General features: G+C 38.0%; 1 protein-coding gene across 11 annotated transcripts in view; it reads left to right on the forward strand.

The window, feature by feature from the left end:
- Positions 1-12828, forward strand: part of RHOT1 (ras homolog family member T1) — a 76920-nt gene that overhangs the window by 49205 nt on the left and 14887 nt on the right. For all 11 annotated transcript variants that reach the window (XR_006714823.1, XM_045488044.1, XM_045488049.1 and 8 more), the window contains 9 exons: positions 289-397; positions 1155-1275; positions 3459-3543; positions 3913-4058; positions 5482-5582; positions 7612-7742; positions 8491-8574; positions 10383-10502; positions 12611-12813. Coding sequence is in view for 10 of the 11 variants with exons in the window: in XM_045488044.1 (XP_045344000.1) it covers positions 289-397; positions 1155-1275; positions 3459-3543; positions 3913-4058; positions 5482-5582; positions 7612-7742; positions 8491-8574; positions 10383-10502; positions 12611-12813 (1100 nt within the window). In the remaining variant the exon portion in view is untranslated. The remainder of the gene's footprint in view (positions 1-288; positions 398-1154; positions 1276-3458; positions 3544-3912; positions 4059-5481; positions 5583-7611; positions 7743-8490; positions 8575-10382; positions 10503-12610; positions 12814-12828) is intronic.

The following is a 12828-nucleotide window of genomic DNA, read 5'->3' on the forward strand; positions in this document are numbered from 1 at the left end:
GATGATGTGAAATCTGAACTCTGAATTATTTTTTTCTTTCTTGGTTTGTATAACATGGGTACACAGAAAACTCTGTATAAGAAACACAATGGAAAGAGTATGGAAGGTTTCTTTCCTTCTGTGTATGATAGGTTTTAAATAAATAAGGCAAGGTGGAGATTATCCTAATTTAGAATTTGTTTCTTTTGGTTACAACTGATTTAATGTTGTTTGGTAGATTAACGTTCTATATGGTTTGTGGTTTTCATGCTATTTTGTTTTTAAATTCATTTTTACATTTTTTGCTAGAGAATTTGTTTCAACACTCCATTAGCTCCCCAAGCTCTGGAAGATGTCAAGAATGTAGTCCGAAAACACATAAGTGATGGTGTGGCTGATAGTGGATTGACATTGAAAGGTGGGTGAATGGTATTTTTCCCCCTTTTAACCTTTTCAAACTTTGTCAGAAGGTGAAGGTCTTTATTGCATTATGTATACTTTAAGGAAATGTTAGTATTTACTGATATGCCTGAAATCTAACTTGGATACTCAGAAGAGACAGGCCATTGGTGGGGATAATCATCCTTACTGTCAGCATAAATTAGAGGTGGGGGAATTGCTTGGTTCTTAGGAATGCGGAGGTCCATCTGATGGACAGAGATTTCTGGGACAAACAAATTTATCTTAAAATTCTTACTACTTAAAGGCATCTTTTAGATAGAAATTATTTTTAGGGAAGACATTTTGTCTACCAGTCATATTTACTGAGTAGAAAATGTTCCTTGTGGAATGTATTCTGGAGCCTCAGTGAAATAAGAAACAAAATTGAAAACCATAGTTTTCCATTACAGAAATAAGTTCAAAGAGCAATAAAATGACTTCCGTTTATTTTTATCATATAACTGTGAATGTCGATGTATTCCTTAGGATTCATTTTTGGCTCTTTTATCCATTGGCATCTCTTGTTGACATGGGTGTATGTGAAATGATTCTGAAATCTGTTGTGTTTCATTCAGAGACTTGCAAACTGCATTTTGATTTGACCTTCCATATGCAAAGCTTTATGCATGTGTTCATGGATCTAACTCTTGCCATTATGAGTTACATGCTTTTCTCCCATGTGACTTTGTACCCTTGATCACATCAGCCGTACTTACTAATTCATTTTATTTCAGGTTTTCTTTTTTTACACACACTTTTTATCCAGAGAGGGAGACACGAAACTACTTGGACTGTGCTTCGACGATTTGGTTATGATGATGATCTGGATTTGACACCTGAATATTTATTCCCCTTGTATGTACCTTTGGCCTTCTAATTAATTTTGCTTGCCAAGTATTTTAAGTTTTATTTAGTGCACAGTTTAGGTAGGCTTTGAGCTACTCAGGACTAATTTAGATTTATAGAGAGGTTTACAGCAGGGTTTGTCAACCTTGGCACTATTGACATGTTGGACTAGACAGTTCTTTGTTATAGAGTCTGCCCTGTGCATTATAGAATATTTAGCACATCCATAGTTGCCAGTAACACCTCCTCCCCCAGTTGTGACAACTGAAAATGTCTGTTGTCTCTAGAAATTACCAAATGTTCCTTCAGGAGTGAAATCACCCCCACTCGAGAGCCCCTGATTTATAGCATGGCATAAACTTTTCCTCTTCTTCTCATGGAGAATATAAGTATCTTTTTTTTTTATTCATCTTACTATGGAAGGAGATCATAGGTGCTGGACAAACTTGCATTTGGAGTCAAGAGGTCAGAGTCTATTAGTTCACTTATTTTCATTGGTCCTTCTTCTAAGTTTTATGGCCTTTTCTTAGCTCAGGGTAAAAAAAGTATTTTTCCTAAATAGCCAGCCTGTTTGTAGTTATATTCCTGTAGATAATGCTATGTGTAAGTTGCGTTTGTTAAAAAACAGACCAGTGTCACCTAAAACAGGAGACTGCCTTACCATTGGTTGCCTTTCCTGTGCCCTAGGGAGGTGGGCTTTTCAGGGAAGTGATGTCCCAAGATCTAGCCTTTTGGGTCTTTAGCCTTTCTCTCTTTTTTTTTTTTTTCCCCTGTGGCACATTGTCTTCATATTGTCCCTTTTTATTTTAGCATAGCACCCCTCGCTCTCTATGTAAGGATTCAGAAAGATTCTTGTTTTTTTCATTTCTCATCAAGAAAGCAAAGTTCTTTCAAGCTGGATTCCTGGTCCATTAGGTCTAAGTTGGAACTTCTCTTGTCAAAGTTAGTAAATCTTGGCTCAAGTAATTTCCCAGATTTTTCAATAAAAATATATTGAATGAATGAATTTGTCCCGGGATCTTTTGTCAAGTTTTCTGTGTCATTAACATGGGTAGATAAATTTTACAGGAGATTGCTTACTGCTTTCTTAAGCATGACAGTAAGAAAATGCCATTGCTAATGGCTTTGTGGTTCACACTAATATCTTCTCAATTTCTTTGGGCTCTTTGCCTTTCGTTTTCTGTAGAATAGCCCTGTAAAGCCACCACTTGAATCTTTCTAGCCTTCTTACCAAACTGTCTCCTTCTGTCCTTCATACTGCTGCTAGATTAATAGATTTATAAATACAGATTTGCCCATGTCACTTCTCTTTGAGCCAGGATAAAGCTCAAGCTTCTTAACATGTTATACAAGGTCATTCATGATCTGCTGTGCTCATGCTCACTCCCTGCCTTCATTCTAGAAGTAAACACTAAGCTATTTTTAGTTCCCCAATCATCTGTTGTTTCGTACTCCAGGCTTTTGCCCAGGTAGTCTCACTTTCTGCCTCTCTCTCCCTTACTCTACTTACTAGCTTTTATCCTTCAAATCACCATTCAGGTGATGATGTCTCCCAACACAGCTGTCACCTTCTCATCCCCGGGCCAGAGATGTCCCCTCTCGTGTGGGCTCCCCTAGCATCCTTGGCTTACCCATATCCACCACTCGCCTCATTCTGTTGCAATAGTGAGGTTGTCTGTGATCTGTCTCCCACTTGAATGTGGTTCCGTAGAGGTAGGGAGCCTGTCGTGTTTTTGTGTCCCTGGTACCTAGCTCAGTGCATTTGATTGAACTGAACTTCAGATGTTTAAAGGTCAAATCAGGCAGAAATAATTACCTCCTCACATCATTTTTAACTCATTACAATGTTGACATAAGCAACAGTTATGACTTAAAATTTGTTTATGGGAAGAACAAACCCGTTACAGTGTAATCAGTGTTACTTGTAGAATTTTTATTTCAACCTGCCCTTCAGAAATTTGAGAAATCTTTGTGTTAGCTCAGAGTGAGCATGATCATGGCTCTTCTGAGGATTGCCATCCCACTCCGTTGACTTACCCTAGGAAAGTCTAAATAAATGGCTTCAACAAAGATACTTTATAAATGCGATCATCCCACAAAAAGACCTGTTGCAGTTTTATATTCATTTCTTGAGTTAAATTGTAATGTTTGGTTAATGATCTATTTTACTCTTAAAATTTTTTTATTTACAGGCTAAAAATACCTCCTGATTGTACTACTGAATTAAATCATCACGCATATTTGTTTCTCCAAAGCACCTTTGACAAGCATGATTTGGTAAGCTTTTTAGCTGCAGTTTTCCATGATTTGTAATAAAATACTTTTCTGTAAATGATTTAACTCTGTTTCCTTAGCTATGGGATGCTCATGTCACATAGCCAAGAATTGCTCAAACTTGTTAAGTTAGACTAACAAAAATACTTTCTTTTATTTATTTACTTTTATTATTTTCTCAAGATGAAAAAGTCTAGATTCTAATAGACTCTTATATAGGTTTTCTTATGTACATGAGAGGAATTTTCTTGATAAAATGTAAAATTCCATTTGTTTTTAGAAGCACAGCTTTATTAGACTGGGGGTTCTTATGTTTGGGAGTTATTCTCTTACATACCTAAATATTTTGTATACTTCCTTATGTATCTTCAGGATAGAGACTGTGCTCTGTCACCTGATGAGCTTAAAGATTTGTTTAAAGTTTTCCCTTACATACCGTGGGGGCCAGATGTGAATAACACAGTTTGTACAAATGAAAGAGGCTGGATAACCTACCAGGGATTTCTTTCCCAGTGGACGTGAGTACAGAGCTCACCTATCTCCTCTAGAGTTACAGCTCATTTAAAATTACGATGCGTCACATTCATCATTTTGTAAATTTGTCAGGTCTTAACGAAATGCTTCCGTCATAACTGTAAGCAGGATTTACAGTGCTGATGCAGTGTCTAAGATGAACTTTAGACGTTCTGTCAATTTATCAGGAAGGGATGTGTTTGCTTTTGGTTGATGTACAAGGAAGCAGTAATAAGTCTTACATCAAAATTGAACTAGATTGTCATACTTTTTTGATTAAGGGAACTGGAAATCTCATTGCTATTACACAATTCTTACACTTCCAGAATATGGGGAGAGCATATTTTACTTGACAGTGAAGACTTAATTTTGAGGGTTTTTTGGTTGGTTGTTTTTATTTTTCTTTATTTTTTTAAGTGTTTATTTATTGTGAGAGAGTGCCCATGTGCATGCAAGTTGGGAAGGGGCAGAGAGGGAGGGAGAGAGAGAATCCCAAGCAGGCTCTGTACTCTCAGTGCAGAGCCTAAGTCAAAGCTCAATCCCACGAACCATGAGACCATGACCTAATCTGAACTCGAAAGCTGCATGCTCAACCAATTGAGCCACCCAGGCGCCCCTTTGTTGTTTGTTTTAATGCACTTTTTTTTTTTTTTTAAAAACATTTATTCATTTTTGAGAGAGAGCATGAGCTGGAAGGGGCAGAGAGAGAGGGAGACACAGAATCCAAAGCAGGCTCCAGGCTCTGAGCTGTCAGCACAGGGCCTGATGCGGAGCTCGAACTCACGGACTGTGAGATCATGACCTGAGCTGAAGTCGGACGCTTAACCGACTGAGCCACCCAGGTGCCCCTTGACGCACTTTTAAACCCTTTTAATGAGGGTTTATCTACAGTCTGTTTACAGTGTAGTTGACATTGTATGTAGAGTACTAAGGACATCTTCTGGTCATGCATGATGACATTATTACTTTAACCTTGGTGAGACTAAGTTTCTCAACACCAGGACCTATTCTTTTCTCACATCACAAAAAGGGCTAATTTCAAGTTATTTTTGCACCCTTTGCAAACCTCTTCGGATTTAATTATCAAATCCTCAACCAGCCAGTATTTGCAATATGCTGTGTAACTTGGGAAGCAGATAATGTAAAATATCCTTGCCCTAGATTTTACCAGCGTCTCACTGCTCACCTGTGTGTAGATACAGGCATCCCATTCTACCCCTGCCAATCTTGCGTTCCCTCCCTCTCTTCTCTGCCTTGAGAATGTCAGCGTAGGGAAACCTGTGGTTGGGCACATGGGAAATTAAAGGAGTCTGACAAAAATTATCTGGGTCTGGTGATAAGATATTTAAGCTGTTGGGTTTTGTTTTTTTTTTTTCTGTAAATGTTCATTTAGGAATTTTTCTGATCTTCACCTCTTCCCTTTCCTAGGCTCACGACCTATTTAGACGTCCAGCGCTGTCTGGAGTATTTGGGCTATCTAGGCTATTCAATATTGACTGAGCAAGAGTCCCAAGCTTCAGCCATTACAGGTGCGTATTTGAATACTACTCACTCCATGCTTAGAAACGTTATTTACTATTCCGGTTTCATGTGTGAAAAGAGTGAAAATAAACTCATCTTCGTTAGTCTTCCCTGTCTGCACTCTGTTCTCCCTGCCATTTGGTAATTTGAGTCGAGAGTCTAGATTTTATTGTTTATCAAAAAAGAAAGGGTAGAGGTTTTACTTCTAGTTTCCCCCTGAGGATACTCCACTGAGGAAAATCAGGGAGGGCTGTGGGCATTAAGTGTATTGTAATGTGCCAGTTTATCTTGTGTTTTAATTTTCTGTAGACATTAAAAACTGTACCTATTAACACGTAATCCTGATATTGAACTAATTGTGTAACTTGTGGTTTTGTAACCATTTTCTACATTAGTAAATCTTTCACAGACTTTGTAATTCTTGCTAAGCAGTGTGCTCCACTTAAAGAATACCACAGGAACAGATATAACAAGTTAGGGAACTGATTGTTTCAAGATTTTCTTCTTTCTTTTTATTTTTTTAAGTTTATGTATTTTGAGAGAGAGCATGAGCAGGGAGGGGCAGAGAGAAAGGGAGACAGGGAGAATCCCAGGCAGGCTCCACGTGGCTCGTTCACCCCTCAAGATTTTTTTATTTCCTAATTGGTGGGGGGAAATGCCATATCTTACAGGAGGAAGTTCCAGCACAAGAAGACAACCAATCTTAAATCGACAGAGCAGGTACCCTTTAAAGTAGTTAACCGGGGGGCGCCTGGGTGGCTCAGCCGGTTAAGCGTCTGACTTCAGCTCAGGTCATGATCTCACAGTCTGTGAGTTCGAGCCCCATGTCAGGCTCTGTGCTGACAGCTCAGAGCCTGGAGCCTGCTTCAGATTCTGTGTCTCTCTCTCTCTCTGCCCCTCCCCTGCTCGTGCTCTGTCTCTCTCTGTCTCAAAAATAAATAAAAACATTAAAAAAAAATAGTTAACCAGGGGCCCCTGGGTGGCTTAGTCAGTTAAGTGTCAGACTCTTCATTTAGACTCAAGTCATAATCCCAATGGTTTGTGAGTTCGAGCCCCACATCCGGTTCTGCGCTGACAGTACAGAGCCTCCTTGGGATTCTCTCTCTCCCCCTTACTGTCTGCCCCTCCCCCACCTGTGTTCCCTCTCTCTCTCTCTCTCTCTCAAAATAAATAAACTTAAAAAAAAAAAGTAGTTAACCAGTTAAATGTTATTTAATTCAGCACCAGAACAAGGAGCTAATTGCTAGCTAGCATGAGGTTCTTTCACTTAACAAAATACTGGGGACATGTTTCTGTATTAATATGTATACTTCTATAAATCTTTAATGTTAAATAATGCACCATAATATGGATGTTGTAATACTTATTTAACTAGCTCCTAATTGGAGTGTGTGTGTGTGGGAGTGAGTGTTGTATCATTTTCAGTTTGGGGCTACTCTAAATAATGCCTCTGGTGAGCTTTGTTAGAGTTGAACTTTTGAGTACAGCTTAAGGAAGTCTCTTTGCCTCTGGAAGAGATTCACAGTTGCTCTGCCGTTGGAGCATTGCTATCTGGCCTGCCTCTTTTACACATTTATACTGGGAAGGCCACTTAAGCCCAGAGTGCATATTCCTTTCCTGTTTATAGATTCAAAAGAGTGCAGATTGGAGAAAGCATCTCTTAGTTTGTCATTTGTTATGACAGTCATTTATCATAGAAAAAAAATAGATGGGATATAATGTTGGCTGTATTCACTGTAATTTTCATTTGTTTTTTGGATATCATTTTCCTTATGAACATGTACTACTTATTTTATGATGAAATAAATATCACTTTAGAGCCAACTTTCAGAAATGCATCTTTTCCACTAAGTGAAGCCTTTCTGTATTATATTTAGTGCTTTATTTTCCATACAGCTTGACTGTTGCACAGTATGTTTATTAATCATACACTTCATAAAAATGATAGATAGCAATACCATATTTTGCAGAATGTGAAATGGGGGCTTGGTGAGTCTGAGTGGTACATAAGTAGGTTTTTTTTTTTTTTCTTTTCAGTAACAAGAGATAAAAAGATAGACCTTCAGAAAAAACAGACTCAAAGAAATGTATTCAGATGTAATGTAATTGGGATGAAAAACTGTGGGAAGAGTGGAGTTCTTCAGGCTCTTCTTGGAAGAAACTTAATGGTGAGAGTTGTCAGAAAATAGAGCTTTATCCAACAAATTTTTATCCTCACGAGTTTATGTAATTTTTTCATAGCCATTAACTTTTTTAGATGATTGCTACAGATCAGTCCATAACTTGTATGTATTAGTAAAGTGCAATCTAAGGGTAACAGTAATCCTGTTGAACTGGCTTTATCTTTGTTTCATTGCTGTTAGTTATGCTTTGTTTTTGTTTTTGTTTTCCTAAGCAGTGTTTAGGTGGGGGTTAAATAAATAGAATACATCTGTGAAAGCACCTAACACAGTGCTTGGCCTGAAGTGAATGGATTGTAAATACATCAAATTGAATGCTGTATCTAATTCTGGCTACTGCCCTGAGTATGGAGATGGATGTATTTCCACACGAGTTTCATGGCGGACCAAATTATAGTGTAAGGAGAATTGCTAGCAGGTGGCTCTGCAGTGCACTTGGCAGTGGTGTAGTTTACTTCCTTTTCAGCTCCTGCTTTTACTTTGTGCAGAACAAATGCATCTTTTGAACTAAGAACTAACACCTTAAGTCTTAAGACCTTAACACCTTAGGTCTTAAGACCTAAGAACTAAGAAACGTAAAATCAACGTCCCCTCTGTATGGATAAATAATACATAGCATAGGGAGGAACGCCCTTTTATTTGTAACACACTCACAGGTACATGCAGAGTGTGTGTTGATGAAAACTAGATACTGTAATTGCTTACTGTAAATATTGAGATTTCTGGTTGTTTTCAGAGACAGAAGAAAATTCGTGATGATCATAAATCCTACTATGCAATTAACACTGTTTATGTCTACGGACAAGAGAAATACTTGTTGGTAAGAAATTCTCTGGCACGTAAAGATTTCTAATTATTAGGTGTATTTTTATATGACTTTGAAAACATAATTGGATTTAATTTAGTGGCTGTTTTTAGAACTTTTGTGACTTTTTTTTTCTTTCACTTGGTTTATTCATTGGAATTAATTTTAATTCCCTTGATGTGTGTGGTGATTACATGGGTGTAGATATAAGTAAAAATCTATTTGTGTGCTAAATTGTGTATTATACACAATAGAAAGTAAAACCAACAACAAAAAATAATTTCTCTTTCCTCTTCCGCTTTTATTTAAAAAAATGTTTCTTACTCTACTGTTGACTAGAAATCAATATGAAAACTTACTGTGGGTGCTTTTGGTAGTTTATCTATACTCTGAATCGAGTTTTATCTATTTAGCAGGGAGGAGTATAGTTACCAAATGTGTTAGTCCAAAAAAACGGATGAAAGAAGTATATGACTGAAAAGATACTATGAAATACAGTAGTAAAAGATTATATGTTCTTCTGGGATCCAGCCATATTTTGGTTGGAGCCCTGGTCCACCATTGATTAGCTGGGTGACCTCAGGCAAGTGGCTTTTTCTCTCTGAGCCTGAGTTTCTTACTAAGTTAGCTAATATGAGGAGCTCCTAACAAATAATAGATACCAGAAAGAGTTCATTTCCTTTCTTTTTCTTTTTGGAAATTATTTATTCTGCCACACAGATGATCACATTGAATTTTAATTTTTTTTTTTTTTTTAACGTTTTTATTTATTTTTGAGACAGAGAGAGACAGAGCATGAAGGGGGGAGGGGCAGAGAGAGAGGGAGACACAGAATCGGAAGCAGGCTCCAGGCTCTGAGCCATCAGCCCAGAGCCTGACGCGGGGCTCGAACTCACGGACCGCGAGATCGTGACCTGGCTGAAGTCGGACGCTTAACCGACTGCGCCACCCAGGCGCCCAATCACATTGAATTTTATACAGTTTTTCCTCTTTATGATAAAAGTTCTTTGTCAGTTTCTTATTAAACCTGGTTTATCTCCCATTCTTCTCCTATAAGTTTGGTTCTACTCATTGGGTACTCTGTGAATGTAGCTGGCTGTTAATTTTCCTGTTTTTATTCTTCTATTGTTCTTTGCAAATCGATATCTTTCATGTCTCTGAATACTCATGCTATAGTAGTGTTTTATTTGGAATATATTGAATTGCTTCTGACCCTGTATCTCCCCTTTCCTCTCATCAAAGATACACTCTCTTATATAACTCAATAGTACTGAATGTTACTCTAGATCATTGTCATATTATAGGTGGGATATTTCTTTAGAGGTTTTATAATAAACATTGAAAGAGAGTAGGCAGTGAAGTCAAACAAAATGACCTTAAAGAGTGTTTTGCTCTGCTTTTGTTTTTGCTTTTTTTTTTTAATTGGTGAGGAGAAAAGGTGGTCTGTAGTCTGTTCGAAAGAGAAGAGACTTGGAATCACATCTGAGCTCAAAGTTTGGTCTGATAACTTGGTAGATGTGTTATATTGGGCAGTTGACTTAATCTCTATAGCTTGTCTAATCTGTATAGAGAATGTGTGTAAAGGGCCTTCCTGGCACACATTGGTCACTAGCTAAATGTTCACTTCTGTAAAACCTTAATTACCATTTTCAGTCCACAAAATCAGAAGCCACTTATTTATCTACACTTCCCACCTCTAAAAATAGCCTGAAAAGTTATGCTTAACTAGTACTTTCTTATTTGGAAGTCAAGCAGTAATAACACATGACTTGAAGTAAACATCGTTATGATATTAATGTTTATTATCTTTCTCTTTTTACAAGTTGCATGATATCTCAGAATCGGAATTTCTAACTGAGGCTGAGATCATTTGTGATGTTGTGTGCCTGGTGTATGACGTCAGTAACCCCAAATCCTTTGAATACTGTGCTAGGATTTTTAAGGTTTGTTGTTCTTTTGGTTGATAACTTAGTTTAACTTTATATGGAGTTAAATGGAATTGTAATGTGATGTTTTTCTAACCAGGGAGATGCAAGAAAATCACTTGCGGGGGTTTTAAAAATATGTATATTTGTGTCCTATCCCTACAGGTTCTGGTTTCATTTTGAGGTGTATTATAAAATTATTATAAAATTTTTTTCCCACATGTGCCTCTGATGGGCATTCCTACTTAAGAACCTCTGCATTAGGGGCGCCTGGTTGGCTCAGTCGGTTGGGCGTCCGACTTTGGCGCAGGTCACGATCTCACGGCTTGTGAGTTCGGGCCCCGCGTTGGACTCTGTGCCGACAGATCAGAGCCTGGAGCCTGCTTCAGATTCTGTGTCTCCCTCTCTCTCTGCCCCTCCCCCACTCATGCTCTGTCTCTCTGTCTCTTTCAAGGATAAGTAAAACATTTGAGAAAAAAAAAAAAAAGAACCTCCGCATTAATGGAAGGTCTTCTTGGCTGTTAGGAATACGCAAGGAGGGATGCCTGGCTGGCTAAGTCGATAGAGCATGCAACTCTTGATCTCAGTGTTGTGAGTTTGAGCCCCATGTTGAGTGTAGAGATTACTTAAAAATGAAATCTTAAAAAAAAAAAAAAAAGGAATGCACATGGGTTATTATACCAATAGTAATAATAGAGCAAGGGGAATAACCAGAGGCTTGAAAAGTCCTCAGTCACTTTGAGATTATCACCAAGATGCAATAGGAGTAAAAAATATATGTATAAAGGAATTTATTCTAGCATTGTTTTTAATAAAAAAAAAAAGAAAACTAGAGGGGCGCCTGGGTGGCTCAGTGGGTTAAGCTTCTGATTTCGGCTCTGGTCATGATCTCACGTTTCGTGAGTTTGAGCCCTGTGTAGGGCTCTGTGCTGACAGCTCAGAGCCTGGAGCCTGGAGCCTGCTTCGGATTCTGTGTCTCCCTCTCTCTCTGTTCCTCCCCTGCTTGCAATCTGTCTCTCTGTCTCTCTCTCAAAAATAAGTAAACATTACAAAAACAAACCAGTGGGGCACTGGGTGGTTCAGTCGGTTGAGTGTCCGACTTCAGCTCAGTTCATTATCTCACGGTTCATGAATTCGAGCCCTGTGTTGGACTCTGTGCTGACAGCTCAGAGCCTGGAGCCTGCTTCGGATTCTGTGTCTCCCCTTCTCTCTGCCCCTCCCACGCTCATGCTCTGTCTCTCCCCGTCTCTCAGTAATAAATAAATATTAAAAAAAAATTTTTTTTAAACCTAGAAATAATCCAGATGTCTAACAATAAAGGGTGGTTTACCAAATTAAGATAAAATAACAGAGCAGAATATTAAGCAGCTATTGAAAATAATGATTTTGAATTCTGAAAACATGGAAGATTCAGTGTTATATATATATTTTTAATTGCTTTTTTTTTTTTTTTTAAATGTTTTTACTTATTTTTGAGAGAGAGAGACAGAGTGTGAACTCGGGAGGGGCAGAGAGAGAGAGGCAGACATAGTATCCAAAGCAGGCTCCAGACTCTAAGCTGTCAACACAGAGCCCAACCTGGGGCTCTAACTCACGAACCACGAGATCATGACCTGAACGGAAGTCAGATGCTTAACCTTAAGACTGAGCCACCAGGCGCCCCTCAGTGTTGTGTTTTTAAATGGCTATGTCCAACATAACTTGAAGCTACAGAAAAGTTTATAAATGCATGTGCTTAAGGACTAGCAGTACATAAAAAATGAAAATAGTGAAAAAAATAAACTGTGAAGCAGAAATGTATGAAATGAAAATAGTGTGCTTTAGGATAGAGGAATTTAGATGGATTTCTCATTTCAAAATATGGTATCTTTTTCATAAAATATATATTTTTTCAAATTGTAGTGAATCTGAAGAATCGTTATAGGTTTGTATTATTACCAGTGTTAAGAGAATTGGCCCTGGTCTTATTACGAGACTGCTCTAGACCATTGCCAATCATTGCCTCTTAGTTTACTTTCTCTTTGAAGCTGTGCTTTGCCTAGGCAGAGATAATTTTTAGTACACATTTAATTAAATTTAGTGATTTTTTAAATTTGTCATCAGCCTTTGATTTTTTTATTCCATAGCAACACTTCATGGACAGCAGAATACCTTGCTTAATCATAGCTGCAAAGTCAGACCTGCATGAAGTTAAACAAGACTATAGTATTTCACCTGCTGATTTCTGCAGGAAACACAAAATGCCTCCACCACAAGCCTTCACTTGCAATACTGCTGATGCACCCAGTAAAGATATCTTCGTTAAATTGACAACAATGGCCATGTACCCGTAAGTACTTGCTCT

The sequence above is a fragment of the Leopardus geoffroyi genome, chromosome E1, assembly GCF_018350155.1.
Source record: "Leopardus geoffroyi isolate Oge1 chromosome E1, O.geoffroyi_Oge1_pat1.0, whole genome shotgun sequence".
Taxonomy (NCBI): domain Eukaryota; kingdom Metazoa; phylum Chordata; class Mammalia; order Carnivora; family Felidae; genus Leopardus; species Leopardus geoffroyi.